Consider the following 20,207-nt stretch of genomic DNA (forward strand, 5'->3'; position numbering starts at 1 on the left):
CTCACGTGACCACAGAACGCCTATGACATGACCACGGCGAACCAGCGTGACTTCCGGAACGACTCTTCGCGCGGCGTGCAGGCAAGCCCTGGCAAGCTGTGTGCTTTGTGTTCGTCGTTCCGTGTGCTTGGTAGGTGTTCCGTGTGCTTGGTAGGCAGTGGCAGCGGCGACGAAACGTGCAGGGACGCGCGGCAACTCGTGCATCGTTTGGGTACGCGCCCTCTTCCTCTATCGGACGCGACGTGGCGTCGAGTGAGCGCGGCGTGTGCGGGCGCTTTCCAACGCGTACGTCTGGTTGGGGCTTTAGGGGCTGTGGTGTCGCGCTGCGAAGCACGAGGTTGCGTGATCAAATCCTGGCCGCTGTGGCCGCATTTCGATGGAGGCCAAATGCAAAAACATCCGTGTCCTCTGCATTGGGGGCACATTAAAGATCCTCAGGTGGTCAAAATTAATCCGGTGTCCCTCAGTACAGTGTGCCTCATAATCAGATCGTGGTTTCGGTACGTAAAACCCCAGGAATTACTTAATCACAGAATGAAATGCCATACTCTTAACTCTGCAGAATCACTTGAAAATCACGTTCTGAATAGTTTGTTCTAGGTAAGATTGCTGTTTTGTGTTGTTTTATATTTGTTTCCTTAAGGTTTTCTTTTTTTTTTCTTGCAGTTTTATAATAGCGTTCTAGTCTTTTGTATTGCATATTTATCAGTGTATAGCTTGACCCTCCTGCTTGGGCCACAAGGCCTGCAGTGTGATGTAAGTAAATAAATAATTACTTGTGGCATCATCTGCATCAAAATTAAATTCAGTCTGTGTGCAACAAAACCCCCATCATCTAATGTTGCTGCAATTATATGTAACATTCCGGCTTTTATAATAAACTTGCCACTTGTGTCGAAACTATTTAACTGATTGCACTTGCTTTCTTCTAGCTGTAAACCATTCCATAATGTCTAAGCATGTGATTACAATTGGAAGTAACTCTGCAGCAGTTTACAAAAACGAGCATATAGTAGAATCCAGGTCCTTATCCATAGCAAAGCCAAACTCGCCAGAGCAAGCAAAGTCAGCCATGCTTTCGACCAGTTTATTGGTAGCCACTCGAACAGTCCACAATCGCTGCCATCAATCACCAACACACTACAGCTGCTTGGAACACACAATCCAACAGTTTTCCAAACAGTATTTCATGTACAGTGGAATCTCGTTGATACGATCTTGATGGGAACCGGAGAATAAAGCGTTATCATCCAATCAAATTGTATTATCGGGAAAAGAAAAAGACTATTATCCCTAAAAATGTATCATGCAGAATCGTATCAACAAGATGCTACCGTCTCTTCACATTTGACAGCACCTGCGCTAAGATTAGAAGTGTCAGTCCTCAAAATAAGCTTATTTCAAGAGGCAAAAACATTGGCTGAAAGACACAGAAAGAATCTTTTGCTCTTGCCAACAACAAACAAAGCACTTTTGTGACTCCTTTGACGAAAGTGTCAGTCCTCAAAATAAGCTTATTTCAAGAGGCAAAAACATTGGCTGAAAGACACAGAAAGAATCTTTTACTCTTGCCAACAACAAACAAAGCACTTTTGTGACTCCTTTGACGAAAGCTCGGCATCACTATTTTAGATGACAGCTGTGGTATCAACAGTCAGCAGCAGGGTAAGAATGCAAGGGAGATTCCTCTCGCAAACGCCTACTTCCCCTGTTCTGTGACCCATTATGATCCCAAAAAACAATTACTTTAAGGATCACTCAGGCGTGAAAAGAACAGGCACCCCAGCTGATGAACAACATAGCTAACTTATAGAAGACGTACACACAAGGACAAAAAAGGACAGAACCAACAGGACATGCGCATGGGAGGCAGCACACATTCTGTCTGTCCTCCCCCTCCTTTGTCCTCGTCATGTTGCACCAATTAAATTAGCTATGAATCCACGACAACTCTCTCATGTATCTATCCTTTAATTAACAAAGGTACTGCTGTCGTGTACTGCTCACATGAACATTAACAATTGACAGGTGTGCAGATGGAAAAGGCAGCCCACAACACAGACGAACACACACAGGGGACATTAAAAAGGCATTAGGAGAAGGATTACACTGACCTTGCATCAATCCTCATCGAAGCTCTCCCTCTGAAAGCAAGTGCACCAAGATGTGCATTGAGGCAAAAGCACAAGCATACATATGCACTATGAAAGACAGGGTTAATCACTCCGCAGACATGTGTAGCCTTCTAATGTCAATAACAGATCCCCTACAATTCTCTATGCCCAGTCTGAGCAAGCTCAGATAACCGCAGCATTTGAGCAAGATGGGGAGATGGACAGAAAGGAGCAGGAAAATCGGCCACTTGAGTAAAGCCTTTAACGTTTCCTGGAAGGTTTCCACTGTATGCTGCATAAATATTTCAAGCAGACAGATTTTATATAGGGTGTTGCAGGTAACGTTAGCCAAGCTCACCAGCAAAAAATAACATGTATTATATTCATAGTGCAAGGTAAAATTTTAAGACCCACAGTGTTCGGTCGTCAGAGGATTGACAACTGAAAACCATAGGCCTTACGAATGTATCTTCAGCCACCTTTGTTTAATTTTTAATTGAATAGCTTGGCTAACGCTAGCTGGGACACACGGTATATATGCAAATGGATATTAGTAGGCATGATCAATGTTGTGGTGACCAGCAATGATGCAGCATGCACCTCAATACGCATTGACTGTGAAATTGTGAGGACAGGAAATGCTTGTACAAGTTTCCTGGCTGCCTCAGCTGGATGGCCTCATAGCAGCAGTAGCAATCATTTTTCACACTAGCGAACTTTTGAACAGCATTGACTTTCGCGAGGCTCTTTCCAAGCAAAAAGACTGGTTCTGTGGTAACAGCATTAGCACCATGCATGCACTAGGAGTTCACTTTCTCACCTGAATTTCACTTCTAAGCAGAAAGTGCAATGTCTAGTAAGTGAACAAGAGCAGAGGATCATCACTGATAGCACGTCTATCTACAACAATGCATTGTGCCAACAATTCAATTTACGCAAATACCATGCATTGACAATAATTAAAATGGACAATGGCAATGGACAATGTTCCTCGAAAGAGGAACCCGTATAGGTTTCCTTTGTAGCAATTGCTACTCTTGGGTGAATATCTCATTTTCCATTTTAATTACTTCTCTCCACCTAGTGGGTTTCTGCTGAACTATTATGTCATCGACAATAAGTTCGGTAAATCACTACTTAGTTTCATGTAGGAGAAGGGCCTTCACGCTTTTATTTCAACAACCTCACGTTCCGCAGATCGATATGTTTGAATAAAGAAAAAGTAGATGTTGAGAACCTGCAGTCTTTCTTTTCGACTGCTGGAAAAGAAACAGGCACGGTATGCACCTGCTTACACAGATGCAAGCTCGGCGTAGTGAAATGGTGTTTTAATACAGATTGACATACCGTCTCACATACCACATCAACACAAACAGTTACACAAGAATATGATGCAAGAAACATTTGGCAAGAAAAAATGAGAATAATAACATTAGGCTATATCTGCGGCAGCAACTAAACACAAAAATAAGTAGCAATGTTTTAGGCATATTTTCAGGGATTGAAACATTCACCACAAGCCAGGACCACGGGCAGCATGGAATGCTTTGTGGCACAGCCAGAAATCGTGCTTGTTAACCAGCTCAGATCTTGTAGAATTCTTGTGCTGATTTAGTGCTTTTACTAGCAACTCTAGTAAACCAATCAGTGTCTTCCTTTTTTCTTCTTCTTCCTCTTACTTATTCTTATAGATTACTCCTTTTAATTGCCTTCCCATCAAGAATGGTGGGCACATGTAGGCAGTTGCAAGCCTGTCTGACTTGTTAATTTTTCACTTCAAATCCCACTCTGGAACACGGAGTGGGGGGACGAGCACCCTCACAGGCTTCATTCCAGAGGGGCACTGCGCCCCCCCCCCCCCTTATACCTAAGGGCCAGACCACCCCAATAAAATAGTAAATTAAGCTTTGGTTTCACAACAAAAAAAAAAAAAGCTTGTGCAGGTGAAGTGAGCTCCCACACTCATAATGCAGTTACTGGGTTCCTGTCGTAAGGTAAGCATTATTTGCCTATAGACTCTCCTGTCCAAAAATATTTGCTGTATCTTAAAGGCAGGAACTGTGCATTGTTTCTTGGTCTGTGACCACAGAAAAATATTTTTTTTCAAAGAATTTGTGTAATTTCGTTTCAAAGTTATGCAGAGGGATGTGAGGAATACTGTAATGAAAGCCTCCTCATCTATTTCAACCACATGAGGTTTGTTAATGTGCCCTTAAAGCTAAGTATGCAAGCGTTTTTGTACCCCACACTCACTGGAATGCAGCCACCACGGGTAGGGAATCAATCCCACAACATTGTGCTCGGCAGCAGAATGCCATAACTGCCATGCCCCTGCAGCCACTCATAGCAGAACAGCTGGATGCCCTTTCCCCCCCCCCCTCTTTTTGTAGTTGTTTTCTGGCTATCAATGCATGTCTGCTATGAGACTGGTGTGCCTAATCACACATGACTTGTGCGTTTCTCAAGCAAGTACAGTGCTGGCCAGCCACATTGCAATAGGCAACGTCATGCTGTCCAGTGCACTGAAACATGAGCAGTTTCATCAGCTCCACACAATTCCAATGCTGCTTCGACCCCTTGAATGTGGGTGGCCTTTTTCTCCAGAAAGGTCACGACACAATCGATCATCGCAGTTTACTGTAACATTGCCTGGAGCCTGTCCATCAGGGGAACGGGCCCCCTCAGCTGTTTCTTTCATCAAGCTACGTCACTACCGACAGGCACATCTGCAACGTGCCCTGCCCGACGGCCAGACCATCAAAATGACAAAAGGGAGGCGCGCGAAAGTACACCTGGCGTTTTGACTCAAATGTCAATGTAGACGGAAGTAAAGCTCGCAAGAAAAAAAAAAAAAACGTGCAGCTGACATTCAGCTCAAATGCTAATAAGCTGCAGGCATAAGTGCACCAAGGAAAGGCGATGAACCACAGCTGCCAGCAGATGTCACAGCTTGCGTAGGCGGGCAAGTGGGGAAATTCAAGTAATAAGCACATGCAGGGAAGCAGCGATTCTGTAGTGGATAGCTGTAGCTGAGCAGATGAAGCGCAGAACAATACGAATGCATGAGTCACGTTTGTGAAGAGGGTGCTGGTTCGAGCAAGTTGGTAAAATGTGCTAAAGAAAAATTTGCCAGGCGAATTTGTAGAAACAAGTGCATAGCCACCACACAACAGGCCCAATTTCATGGAACAATTTGTCTGCGAATAGCCCGCAACAGACAGAATATTTTGTCTTCACAGTTCGCTTTAAATACTGCTTGATTGAAGTAAGATAGTATACACTGCCTGGAATATCCCTGTAAATTTAAAGAACACTATAATAACTAGTCAGAAACTGGGTGGCATTATTATTCTGTGTTTACATTGTTACATTTTCAGTTATGCGTTATATGATGTCAAACAGCACAGGGGAGCCGAGGCCTTCGTCAGGCCTTTCAGCCTTTAGCCCCGGCTTCCTCCTTTGTAAGAAGGAAAATAAACTTCACTTCAATTATAACACCACCTTGCATGAAGCAAGGATAGTTATAGCCTTTAGTTTTTTTCTTTCTAGGAAGCAATAAAGCTCCTAAAGCAGAAATGAGCACCAAACTAACATGTTTTATAAATGAAAGAGCACAACGAAGAACAAACAAAAAATTGCAACAAGCTACCAGAAAAGTCTACAAATGACTTGCTAAAAATGGCAAGTCCAAATATAGCAAGTGTATTGGAATAGTCTCCCTGATGTACAGCAATGACAAAGGCAAGACACGAAAAGGATGCATAAGGTTTGACCTCCACATATTGCTTTTGCAGTAAGATTTTGAAAACAAGAATAAGTGACTGGTGAAAATAAAATCCGTTGGAAGTCAGCACATGCTTGTGTATCTCTCATCTGTTCCCACATCGTAAATTTTTCCACATCTGAAAGCTCCACTTGTCATATCTTATCTCAAGTTATGTTGACAGTGGTTTTTTTTTTTGTTTTTTGTTGTGAACAAAGCATTCATTTGATGTGCTCGTTCAAATCTTCATCTGCCATGACGAAGGTTTACGCATTGTTTCATGCAACCCAAGAATTTGATTGCATAAGCACATGAAAACAATCTGAACAAACTGGCAAACATTTTTCCTCACTTTTAAGTTTAAAAAAAAGAGAAAAACTAAACGATCACCATTTTGTAGGTCTACATTCACATCCTGCATATAGAGGCACATCGACTTCCAAGCTGATAATCAAGTGCAACGTTTCACATCGTAAAGAGCAAATGCAACACAAACTGTTGACAGCCTGTTATATTCCAGACGACTGCGAATGGTGGGAGCAGGAGGCACCTGTGTGCTCGTGAACTGAATTGAATAAAAGTTGAAAAGCTAGAAACCATGGATTCGCATCATCATACCTGCCAACTCTGCCAAATTATGACACGATAGCGTTAAGGGCCCCGTGTCGCAGGGTGGTAGTGAACAAAAGTTTAATTTCTCACTGTGAAATCTGTCAGAAAAATGGTCAAGTATGACTTAACCACAACCTACAGACATGGTGGCATTGGAGCTGTTATTTGAATGTACGAGAAAGCATAATTCATTTATGAGGAAACTCAAACACAAAACCCTTTCGCCAGCATTTCTGCCATACGCTCAGGTATGCTACTTGCGAAAATCTTATCCAGTGGCGCTCGCATCCTCGGCAGGTCAAATTGGGACTTGGCCTGCCAATGCATTTTGGACACGCGCGCGTGCATCGGGGCAGTAGCACACAATTAATAAAATAATAAAAAAGTGTCCTAGGGCCTTAACATTTTAATATAACACGACTTATATTGCCCCTGGAAAAACGTCTTCCCAGCAATGCATTTCTGTTTAAAAGTGAAGCCAACTTTAAGGAGATTGGTGTAAGCTTAGTCTTTGTTCTGTATTGCAGTGAAACCGACTCAAAGAAAAGTGTGCTGCGCATGGGGACGATAACGCTATTGCGTTCCACTCTTTAAGGCGAAGCTTAAGCGACCTCCAATTTTTCCATAATGTTTACGAATCTGGGCTGCTCCTCCAATTTTGCAAATGCTGAGTATCACTTGTCGATATCCGACCATACCTTCGGAAGTCAGTGAAAGGACATGAGAGGGATACTTGCTTTAAAGCAAGTTTATTCAGACAGGATCCTGAAGCAGGTGAAACCAGCAAAAGTGAGGACATTGAAAAGGGCATCGTAGTCTAGAAACAATGCCTTGTTCTTCAGTCTCAGCTTTTCCAACTTTCTGCTGCTTGTGTGCTGCGTCCAAAGGTAAACCATTGTTAATGAAGTGCATATGTATCCTACAAGAGGTGTGTGCTCAAGGCAAACATTTAAAGAATGTGTCATTTCCTCCCTTCTCCTTTTTTACTGCCGTGTCTGTCGGATTTTAGCAAGTTGGCAGGTATGCATCATGCACTATCAGGGCCAGAAGTTTGTGGACCATGAAAACCTAGCCATAGTGCCTAACAGTGGCGCACCGACGGGGGGGGATTTGGGGGTTGTAACCACCCCCCCCCCCTGAGGCCGACTTAACCCCCCCTTTTGTTTAACCCCTTTTCTTTCCTTACGCATTTGAGTGCTGCGACTAAGATGTAAGACACGCTTAATGGTCTGCACACTCACAAAAAGAGCATTTTTTGACAATTTCCCGTGAAGAAATCGAAATTAGTGCTGTTTAGATGGTATTGGCAAACTGTCAACCCCCCCCTGGCAGAGATCCTGGGTGCGCTACTGGTGCCTAAAATTAAGAAGAGCAATGTGCTCCCATGTGTGCATGTCATAATAGGGGCGGCCCCACTGCAATGTGCAATTCCATGCCAAATGCAATGGCACTGATGTCCCAATTCCCGCAGCGATGTAGCAATCCCAGGCTGCACGCTTATGCCACAAGAAGACCTTGGCCGTTCTTTTATTTTTCTTCGTGTTCGGCTGTTTCTAAACTTCAATCCTGAAAAGCCAACTTGCAGAACAAGCTTTCGTAGCTACCAATAAATAAAATTTTCCATCGTGTCTGCGAAGGTCTACAAAAGTGTTTTTCGACTATGGTAACTGCAAAGGGCACTCAAATGCTTTGCACCCAAGCCCGAGCCCAGAAGTGAGAAGCACATTCTGCATTCGCGTGCAGGGCCTATGCAGTACACCTCGCTTCCTTAACACAGACTGCACATAAACCTCCCAAGCACTTTGGCGACAAAGTGAATGAGCGTTTTCGTAGTTTCGGCATTCCACAGACCTTTATGGACATGTGTGCATACACTTTATCGAATGATTAGCAATTCATGAGCCTAATTTGTGAAGTTGTTTTCCTTCGATCCTATTCTTTTCAATGTGTTGTGTTGAGAAGCCGACTTCAGTGATAACTACCACATGATCAAGTACAAGCTGGTGGCAAAGACGAAAAAGAATTATTCAAGAAAAAATTTTTTACAAAATGTGGGCCCAGGTAGTCACTGTACTCTGAAGTCCCAAGCTACAAACAGCATTTCCTATGCACAGACCCCAACAACATGAACTAATAAACACTGTAGATTATAATGCAATCATCATGGAGGACACCAGAGAAGAGAGAACTTGTACAAACTTTTACCATGCACGAGATTTCCAAAGCAGACCAAAATTGCCTCATCTGAGCACCCTTGCATTTCAAGATCATTACAGACAGGCCACTTTTATCTAAGCAGCGCACAGTCGTAGCTATAATTTATATTTGTTGGGCAGGGTTTCCCTCTCTGCTCAATTCATGGAACAATTCATGGAACGCCCTTTCCATGAACTGGAAAGGGCGTTCCAGTTGCATCCAACGCTTACCAAAGGAGTACCAACACACAAACTTTGTCCTACATTTACTTGCTTTTTTAGGTAGCTGTCAACTTCATAATTAGGGTAAAAAACCACAATTACTCAAGAGTGCCACATATAATTAATGACAGCACCTTTTATACTACCCGTTCAAGATGTGCACCAAGCGCAGCGTACCCTTTGGATGAAAAAGGAGACTCATCACACCACCGAAAGCAGAAGTAGTGGTTACCTGGTATCACAAATTTAAGAGCCTGCCAGTCAACCTGGTAAAGTGGTTGAAAGTGATACAATGACCGTGTTGCTGAAAGCTATCAAATTGGCCAGTCTAATTATACACTTCTCTAGGAAACACAGGGGGAGACGGTCTCCCTCCCCTCTTGTTCCATCGAGTGCTGAGTGGACTCAGCTATTGGGAGCATGGACTTGGTGTGTGTGTGCATGTCACTAGTATCTGGTACAATAAAACCACCACAACAGGTCTTGATAACGTTGAAAGTCTCCTTTTTCGCGTCCGAAGTACTGCACTTGGCACACATATTGAACTGGTCACATCTGTGGCGTTATCCTGCGAATGAGTGAGATGGGCCACAAATTAAAAAAACATATTTCTGATGAGAAATCGCCAATGTCTGGCCTCAGCACTCTGCACTGCGCTCTAAAGGAGAGCTCAACCACGATGGATGCCCCATCCTCAGACTATTTCCCTGGTTCCTGCCTTGGACTGGGGCACGCGACTCGTGCCACACAGTCACGAGAAGAGGAGGCACTTTGCCGTCTTTATCGGAGGATGGCATGTCATCTGCTGTACGGTGATTGGCAGCTGCTACCAGCTGCTAGACATTAAAAGGTAAAGCAATGAACGGGGCTAGTTGGTGGACATTCATGATTGTATTGTGCTTAGTATTACACTGACAGAAGTTTACTAAAGAATGTACGTGGTGCAAACTACCAACTTGTTTAATACTGTTAAGAACACGTTTATATACATGGTGATTGGGGGGAAAGGGAGTGAAATATCAAATTTGACAAGGTGATGACATGTGATGCTGCTGTGGGCCGGAACAGCGGCGTTCACTTGCACCCGTTGGCGCTGGCAAATGGTAGCGTAATTAATCATTTGTTGACCTCTCGGGAAATAGAGGCTCCACAGCCTAATTACTGTGTCGGCAGCTATGCAATAAAGCAATGAAAACGAGACAAAATTTTTCTGTTAGTACTCTTTCAAAAAATAGGCAGTATGAGGAAAGAGGAGACCGGGCCTTCTACATTAGTTCAGCCACATTTAAAGGCAAGGATGGAGACAAAGCATTAGTCTGACTTAGCACAGTCTATATACTAACTTAACACTGTCTATATATAGTCAACAAAAACCTACATTCATGTAGCAGTATCTCCACTTATTCCATCCGAAAAGCCGTTTTGAGCTTACCAACGAGAGGCACAGCCACAGTAAATTACCAAATGACTAAAAACATCCTGAAAAAGTACACAGATTCTTTTTGTCTCAGCGATACAGCAGAGCGTCGCAAGACACCCACGATGGAAAAGGGCCCTACCCATCATCACTTCACTGCTAACAGGTGTGGACCTCGTGTGAAATGCAGTTATGCCTGCATATCAACAAAGTGTTGGCTGATGGCCACTGCAGTCAATGCCTGGTAGGCATAGTTTTGTGGCTGTGAACACTGGCAGTAAATAGGTTATACAGATGGGAGAGAAAAGAAAATATGGTGGATGAAACCTCGCCCATCCTCACACACATTTCATAAGCATACCAGTCTCCTTTATTTCCATTAGATTCATGTGACTGGCACTCTAGTGTGCTGAAATTCCAGTGCTCAGGGACAAGATAACATTACAATTTTCCTCACCTGCACAATATTGCCACACAAGAGGGAACATAAAGCACACTCAATAGTGTTACGGTTCACCCTCACATTAACACCTAAACAGCTTTTTTTTTTTTTTTTCATGTACAGCAAGTAAAGGAAATCTTGTGATGCTCTTCTACGATGATTACAACGTTGAATTATACCAAATTAGTTCTGCAGAATTCCACAAGGTGGAGGAAGGTTCATGGAAGGAAAAATTGACATCCGCACTGGTTTCTGAGAAACCCGTGTGGGTTTCCTTTGTAGGTTCGTGCTACAGGTGGATATCAATTTTAGAGCGCAGCTCTTGGGCACCCGGTTCCTGCTTTGAGCGTCAGTGCCTCTCGGCGTAACCGAGCACGGCAAAGAATGAAAAGAGCGAATGCGGAGCGCAGCAGGTGATGAAAGACGGCGAGAGCAAAGAGAGCGCAAGGAGGAATGCGGAGGAGGAGAGTATGGCAAAAGGGTGAGGAGGAAAGCGGAGCGCTACACGAGATGTGCTCCACAGTGGCGACCAGGCATGCGGCGAGCGAGTCCACCGATACCATATATGGAAACAAAGCGCTGGGGTGTGGTTTGGACTCACTGCGCCGCCGCCGCTAGAGAACACGCTCTGCGCTAGTCATGCTTTCCCATGTAAACGCTTTCTTTCTGAACAATGAGTGACGCAACCAGTGGAAATGCTTTGTCTGCCACTGCTGCTAAACGAGCTGCCCGAGCAGAGGCTCAGCACCGCTTCCAAGAGGACCCTGTCGTTCAAAATCAAATACTTTGCCACAATATATCATGAATTCAAAACACCTAAACAGCTGCACTTAAAATTCACATTAGAGAGTATTGTAATCATCGGTGAATTGTTTTTCCTTTCATGAACAATAATGAATGATGCACTGCTGCTCACACGTGAAAAGTTGTCAATGAAGTGCGTCTCCACCACAAAACGGCTCAGAAACAGCAGGTTGCAGTAAAGAGGAGTAAGATGCCCACTTCTTTTAGGCTACACACTGATCCATCCCAAATGAGCAAAACCAAGATTGCAAACAAAGATGCCATAAGCACATGTGCTCGGTGGTCATATAGGGGGAGGCAGAAAATTTGCTTACAGAAGACAACTGTGTTGCCAAATTGCAGATCTATTTTTACATGTCTTACTACCAAAAAATAAAGCACAGGCAACAACACACCTTCTTAAGACATGCCACTGGTGTTCTCAAATTGGTGACATTTCATAAGCACAGCCTCATGAAAGGGAAAATTGCCATTAGTAGAAGGGAAATTGTCACAGTAGAACGAAGTCATAAAGCAAACCACAGAACTGATTTGCCATTACTGCCCCTGTGCTTTGAGTTGTCAATTAATTTGGCCTCACTCTGCAATCTACTAGCCTCCTTATCACCCTAGAGAAGCATTGGTCCTGAGCTCAATCCCAACTCCAGGATGAATTATTCAACTGCAAAACTTTCTTTTTAAGAAAACCGTGTCGGTGACAATTTTTCCATTTCACGAAACTTCTTCCACCTCGCCGGTCAGAACTGAATTGCCAAACTCAGCTTTAGCGTTGAACAGACAAGATATGGTGATGCTGATGCATACAAAACTCTTGTTGTGGTCACAATTCTTCTTGCTTCAGCCACCTATTACAAGTGCTGCGCCATTTATAACTGAACAGCTCTCATGCAAGTCCATCTTCAATAATTATAAAAACATTTGCAAGAACCTGTTCTTAACAGGGTGCCACGTCGGGACGCTAAAAATAGGCATACATAACTATCAGACCGCTAGCAACAGCTCAAGTTCAACTGCTAAAACTTCCGCAAACATTTAACAGTGGTTTGTACACAAACAACCCCGTGATCATGTTTACACTTTTCACTGCAAGAAATTTTATACTTCTCATTACAAGTATTTTTCCTACCTGACACTAAAAACATCTTTTTCACCCCCCAAAAAATTCATTATACATGACTCGTCTGCAGTTCGAAAGTACATCATTATATGCAAATGCTGCACGAATGCCAATGAGTCCTGTCTAAACCACAGGGTATAAATTTACATTTACATTTATAACTGCACAGCTCTCATGCAAGTCCATCTTCAATAATTATAAAAACATTTGCAAGAACCTGTTCTTAACAGGGTGCCACGTCGGGACGCTAAAAATAGGCATACATAACTATCAGACCGCTAGCAACAGCTCAAGTGCAACTGCTAAAACTTCCGCAAACATTTAACAGTGGTTTGTACACAAACAACCCCGTGATCATGTTTACACTTTTCACTGCAAGAAATTTTATACTTCTCATTACAAGTATTTTTCCTACCTGACACTAAAAACATCTTTTTCACCCCCCAAAAAATTCATTATACATGACTCGTCTGCAGTTCAAAACTACACCATTATATGCAAATGCTGCACGAATGCCAATGAGTCCTGTCTAAACCACAGGGTATAAATTTACATTTACAGAACACTTCAATGGTGAAACACGCATTTTGCATTTGATAGCATAAAACGCTAAGTTTAAAATCACGAAACAGGAAAAATATATTTTCTTCACCACTAATATGCTTTCCTACACATAAAGCAACTCTTTTTACAGCAATGAGTCAGTTAAAAGTCCACAGGCCTCTTACGAATGCTATCATGCACTGTAGGAAACCTTATGCTTGATGTATGGCATACCAATCATAAGAGCTCTGGACAAGTGTCAAGACTTAATTGCTAAGAGCCAATTACAACTTCGGAACCAGCAGCTTAAACGAAATACACTATCTGACCTTGAGCCGCTGCACATTTAAAAGTGATTAAACTAGTTATATCACCATAAAATGCTGCATGTTTTGAGTAGCACTTGGCTATGGATGGTGCCACCATAGGATTCAGCAGCAGCACCAGCCTGCCAATTTCGCACAAGCACAAACATGCAACAAGTGAAGTTTTAGCACCAAAAATAAAATTTGAGTTAGCGTGATTTTTTTACTGTGTTCTGAATATCAGCTAGTTGCTTTCGTGTTTGACTATAATAAGGAATAAAGTTTGTGTTTTTGTGCATTCAACAAGAAGCAAAGGCCCATAGGTTTCGAAAATATCAGAATCACTATGGCACATTGGTTCAAGAAAACTTCAGTGCAGACAGACCATAGGACAGCTAGCTATTCTGCGAGCGCAATTCTGTTAGTCAAGCTAATTAAAACAGGATATGCAGCAATATTTTTTTTTTTCAACATGGCAAATTATAGGGCTGCGGAGAAGGCACTGCAAACCTTAGCAACATTCAATATCCAACTCTCTCACATTATCATGACACATACAAGTGCTCCGTGAGGAACCAGCCATTAAATATGTTCGAACATTGATATAGAGTGACCACCAACATGCAGTAGACAATAATGGCAAAGAATCTGGAACACAGTTCTTGGCAAGATGGCCAACAATCCTTCGTCCTCAGTGAGGGTGGTGAAAAGTATGTGGCAGAGGTACTGGAAACGTTTCCAAGGTGCTCCTGTCATAAGCTAATGGTACAGTAACTGCTACGTCACTTAGCGCAAAAAACACCAAGAGACGCTTTGCCATGCAAGCTTGCACTCAGCTGTACCTCACGTACGTATGTAAAAGAAACCTCCAACAAGCTACAGTACGAGCTCAAGCAGGGATACACAATGACTGTTGTCCACTCGCCTTCAAAATCACACAGCAGCTATTTACCAGCACACTGCTGTGTGCGGAATAACAAACGTATCCTGGCACAGTGAGGTCGAAAGCATCGCACAAAACATTTCCCAGTGACTCAAGTCTGCAAACACGACAACTGCAACAGCCGTGGCACTGCAGACGTTATTATATTGATGGCGATGTTGCAGTCGCGAACCTTATGACTGCAGGATCCCTTTCAAGATCGAGGGCTAGGGATCGGCCGGTGCCTCGAGCATGTTGAGCAGAAAGCTGTCGATGGGAGTGTCTCCAATGAGCTTGAAGAAAAATAGGTGCTCGAGGCACTTGAGGCCGATGCTGCGCAGAGCGGGCAGCCGCAGCAGCAGCTTACCAAAGCGGCCCGGCTGTTCCGGATGGTGGCGCCGGCAGTGTTCCTCGAGGGCAGCGTACACCTTCTCGCGGAGCGCCTCGACTTTGGCGACGTTGCGGAGCCCCTTGGCGTCCGGATTGAAGAGCACTACGGCGCGCAGGCATCCGAGTTCAGTCTTGTCCATCTTCATATCGCGCATCTTGGCCACCAGCTCGGCCAACACGCGGTCGAAGATGTCGCCGACGCCCGCGCTATGCGCGCTGTGCCGCTGCACCACCAGGCCCGTGGCGAGAACGATGCCGTCTCGCGCGGTCACAGAGCGGTGAGAGAAGGCGGCGATAAGCAGCTCGTTCCAGCCGGCTTTTAGCAGAGCCGTGCGATCCTCGATGGGTAACTCTTCGAAGTGCGGAATCCGCCGGGCCCACTGCACGAGCTCGTGAAGCTGCCGGTCGGCGGCCTGACACATGCTGTTGACGGGATCGCGGCCCGACGCGGCCGCGTCCGCGACCAGCACGGACGGCGCCGGCTGGTCGACGCGCATCTCGGCTTCGAGGATACGGTCCAGCGGCATATCCGGCGAGCCCGGCCCTCCGACGGCGACGCTGACGCAAACACCGCCGCTCGTGCTCTCAACCTCGTTGTCGTTGCGGTCCTTGGCCCGCTGGCGCTCCTCCTGGACGGCCTCGCGCTTCATGCCGCACGCGAGGCATTTCTGGTAGCGGCAGTATTGGCAGCGGTTCCGCTGCCGCTTGTCCACCACGCAGCGCCGTTCCTCTCGGCAAGCGTACGTGAGGTCCTTGCGCACGGTGCGCTTGAAGAAGCCCTTGCAGCCTTCGCAGCTGTAGACGCCGTAGTGCTTGCCAGATGCTCGATCGCCGCAGATGGAGCAGAGGTGCTTGGAGCCGCTGAGCGGATGGGTGGCCGGGAAGCGCGAATCTCCCGCGACGGGCGTCGCGGACGACGGCCCGTTGCTGAGCGGCGGCGGCTGGCCATCGGCGGGAGTGCGGTTCACTGACAGCGTTCCCCCGCCGCCGTAGCCGCCGCCCGACAGGTAGGACGACGGCTGCGGGAGCAGGCTACTCGACACACCGTTGGACGCACCGCCATTGAGGTTCCGCGTCGTCGGCTCTTGGTAGGCCATGGTCTCCGGCGGGCTTCAGGCCCCGCGCATGCGGCCCGACCTTGCGTGCGGCAGATCGGACGCGCGATCACAAACAGGCTGTCCTCGAGCGGCAGGTGAACGTTCAGTGGGGCAACGGCACCCGAGCGAAGCCAGCCTGGGCAAGCGACCTGACGCGCTGCCGACGCTTGCCAAGGCGGCAACGTTGCCAGTGTTGCCGGACGCGCCGCGCAGGCAGCTGGTGTGCGGCGGCGGCGCAATCGCGCAACCGACGAGCGCGGAGGCTCGGCAACGCGCAGCTGATAGGCGGGCGAGACTGCGCCGCTCGTGGATCGCGGTACGTTGTTTACACGGCAAGGTACACGGCGCAAAACAGACCTTCACATATTTGTTTGTTGAGTCCACTTCTCTGCAGTGCGCTTATTGACCTTGAAAACATAAATCAGGCAGGCTTGCGCCAAAAAAGGCCATTCTGAGACTTGTGGCTGCCATTTCATGCAAATTAAAGCGCAGTTTATTTCCCGTGGCTAATATATTTACATTATTTCACCCGATTTACATGTCGCATGCGACTATTGTAGGTTAATAAATGTACTTCACGGGCTGAATTCTGTGAGCATTATGACACTTCCGAGTTGACAGTGGGTCAAAATCCTGTGTTTATGTGTTATACAAACTTGCATTCAGGTTTGTTTCTATAAATAAATAACTACAACAACAACGCCATTCCATTCTGTGTTGTCACAACTAAACAATTAGGCCATCTCTTTCATATAGATATTCTACTTTGTATAGAATATGCAAAAATCAATAGCAAGCATGCTAAGAGAGAGAATTAACTTAAAATAAATACCGTTGACTAGTCAACGTGGTTATTCTGGGTTACAACCTATGGAAAACAAGTTACACAGGGCGGGCTACTATGTTTCGACAAAAGTGCCACGAGTACACAGGGTAAGCAATAATATAACAAAATATAGAAAAATACTTATGTGAATTGTTTCTATCCAAGCTTGTAGCAGATTCTGTCATGTGTTACAAAGCTTAAGAAAATTTTGGGAATGCGCTTCATTTGCATTTACCAACTGCGGAGCTTTGTCTACACAAGACACGCAAGCCCCACTTCACTGCTCTTCCTAGAGAATTGTGAGGGGATATAGTCGTTGCATGTACCTACATATACAACACAAGATGGGTCAAGAATCAGGCAGTAGAAATAAACTGTATCATTTAAAATACAAAAATGATTAAATGAAATTGAAATTTTAATTCTTCGAGAGAGAAACACACCTGAGTAGACACAGCAGGAAAATTCATTCAAGAGTTGGGACTTCATTCTCATATTCTAACTTTGCCTCATGAGTCATGCCACAAAGTAAACTGACATTGGAAAAAAAAAAAAAAAAAAGACAAAGTAATGCAGTACCCACTCTGACACAATGGAGCTGTATGCAAAGTGAGAACGCACAACATAATAAAGCAGCATGTGGCATGCAAGATATACCAAAACTCATTTATTAGTGTAAATTACAAGACTTTTAGGACCTGGTTTTATCAGCACTACTCTGATTGAAGTGCATGAAACTCAGAATATTTGACCACACGCAAGCAATTAATTTTACTCTTTCGCATATCTCATGTTATGGGTCTGTCATCTGCAGAGAAAGCACACACAAGGAATTTCTGTCAGGCATGGCTATAGCTAGGCCTGTAACTAGAGGGAGGGTTATGGAGTCCCCAAAACCCCACGAAATTATCACTGAAGTGATATACTGCTCAGCACAATTTGCATGTATGTCATATTATATGTACACGACAATTCATGTATTAGATGTTTACACTACCACATGTCGGCGATGTGCTTGATTCACACATGAAAACAGGTGAATCGAAATGTCAAAATGGCCACCCTTACCCCCACAATACGCCTCCCAAAAATAATTCCGGGTAGGGCCCTGGTTACAGCACAGGTACTATGAAAATTCACGCTGCAGATACACTAGAAGTGTGTTCTGCGTGGCAGTTTAGACGAGTTTACTGCTTATCTTCGTGGAAACATGCCATCAAAACTATGCTTTCTCAATAGAGAGCCTTAGTGTAATAGAGACATGTTATTATTAGCATAGACTTGTACAATACCGAAAGGTATAGATGCAAGCAGCAGCACTAATAGAAGCATTTAATGAAGCAGCATTCAACCGAACCATGATGACCAGCTATTGGAAGGTCCAATATACCTTATTTCAGCAGCTACATTGTCATCGCAATGATATTTGCGATTTTCTTTTTTGCAAAGATTAGAGCAACACAAGAACATTATCACTATACTAGTAGTGCATGAATATTTATTTTCATACTCTCAGGGCCCAAAGGCATTAGAGAACAGTGGAACTACAAAAAATTGCAACAGAATTTTTAAAGTGTGTTACTGATATTTGAATATTGATATTGTTACCATACAGCAAATTATCGGATATACTAGTAAATATGAAGATTTCTCACTGATATAAGCCCATCTAATGAATATATTCTTATAACAAATATATTGGATATAACGAATGTACTTTTGTGTCAGATGCCACTTCAACATAACGTGATTCAAACTGTGGGATACATCGCCATTTATATGGCTAACACTATGCAAACGCTCTCATTTACACAGTTTTGCATATGAGGACTAATACAGCCATAACTTGCGTCAAATAAGCTTTATTGTACACCACATCATGGGCAGGCTGTCCTACATTATTCTAAACCCACTGGCCCTTGTCACGTGACCATCTCGGATGCAGGTTCTTCTTCTGCGCCTCCCGCTCTGCTGGCCACGGCAGTAGCAGAGTCCCCCTCCTCTGGCATGGGCTCGGGCACCTCGACGTCCCTGCAGGTGGCATGCTGCAGCTCCCAGCGTATCTCCGGCGTGATGGTGTGGTGCGGCTGGGCACGCAGCAGTGCCAACAGGGCCTCCCTCTGCTCTGATGAGATGTCGCCCTTGTAGCGCTGGCAGAAGCTCAGAAGGCACTGGTGCCACAGTACCGGCAGCTCCCGCTGCTCCCGTTCGAACCTGGTGATGACGAATTTGGTTGATTCTTTATTAATGCAGATAAAAAAGAGGGAGTTAAAAAAAAAAAGAAACATAGTAGAAGTGAAGAAAAGTGTGTGGCCACGGGCTCGTAAATGCCTCACTGCCTTGCAGGCATCTGAACTATTCCGTGGCCAAAGTATGGTAATAAATGTATGCTGTGAATAAGGGGCGGGAATCGGAAGTGGAGAGAGGGATGAAAGAATGAAAGGAGATTGGGAGATGGACAGAAAATATGAGAGGGGGTTCCGGGGACTTGGTGGCCCTGTTTCTTTGGCAGACATCCCACGCTATCACGCAATCGTGCACCGTAGAACGTGAGGATGGTTGACAGCAGGGATGATGATCGACAGCAGAGACGTGAAAATGAGCAAGGGGCACTACTAAAGGGAAGCTGCACTTGAAGGGTCCCTAAAATGGTTTTTGTCATATGCCTAGACACAAGCGGCGTTTACATGGATATGGTAGGAGTTTATTGCATTAGTTCATCGTATCACATAATGCTCATAATCCACTGTTTACATGAATGCGCATTTTCCTGTCCAGCAAGCCATACCACCTAGTCACAAAATGAAAGTTAGCGCTCTCACTTCCGATAAGCCTGCTTTTGCTGCCCCATTGTGAAATGCCCCGAAAGTACTTGCAGGGTGAAATATACATTCGTTGTCCTTTAACTGCCCGCGCGGACAAATTTACGCTATATTTATTTTGATGAACGTACCATACTGTAATCAGGGATATTAAAATTCCTAGCGCATCCGCATATGTTGCCACGTCTCGTGGTAGCCGAGCGCAGATGTCTCAGCTTATATCTCCGCAAAACGCACTTGGCTATGTTAATGCAGTGAATCAAGTAACGCACCGATGTTAATGTCATTTATTACTGACAAAGAAGACAATGTTTCAAGGCGCATAATGCACTCACAAGTGGAAAGAAATCGTGCGCAGCCTGCTTCGTAAGTCGCCATCTTTGTTTCGGTGCCCCGTAAAGCAGCAGCGGCCACTGCTGGTTGGTTGGCCAGTTGTCATCGTGCAGCGAACGCGTTCCCATAATTGCCGATACGACACTTCTGCTTACAGTGGCCTCTCAAATGTGCATTTTCCATTGCAAGCTGCTTGGCGCATATGATGCGATACACCTTCCTAGCAAATTACCCTGTTCATACAAGATGTGATATGCTTGAAAGTTAATACAATACACTTCTG

General features: G+C 44.8%; 1 protein-coding gene across 1 annotated transcript; it reads right to left on the reverse strand.

The window, feature by feature from the left end:
• Positions 1-10,383: 10,383 nt before the first annotated feature.
• On the reverse strand, positions 10,384-16,752 carry LOC119450414 (retinoic acid receptor RXR-alpha-B). The gene is made up of 2 exons (XM_037713854.2): positions 12,904-16,752; positions 10,384-12,497 (listed from the first exon to the last, which is right to left on the reverse strand). The coding sequence occupies exon 1, from the start codon at positions 15,941-15,943 to the stop codon at positions 14,684-14,686; it is 1,260 nt and encodes a 419-aa protein (XP_037569782.1). The 5' UTR covers positions 15,944-16,752; the 3' UTR covers positions 10,384-12,497; positions 12,904-14,683.
• Between the last annotated feature and the right edge of the window lie 3,455 nt (positions 16,753-20,207).

This window comes from Dermacentor silvarum, chromosome 4, assembly GCF_013339745.2.
Source record: "Dermacentor silvarum isolate Dsil-2018 chromosome 4, BIME_Dsil_1.4, whole genome shotgun sequence".
NCBI classification, from domain to species: Eukaryota; Metazoa; Arthropoda; class Arachnida; order Ixodida; family Ixodidae; genus Dermacentor; species Dermacentor silvarum.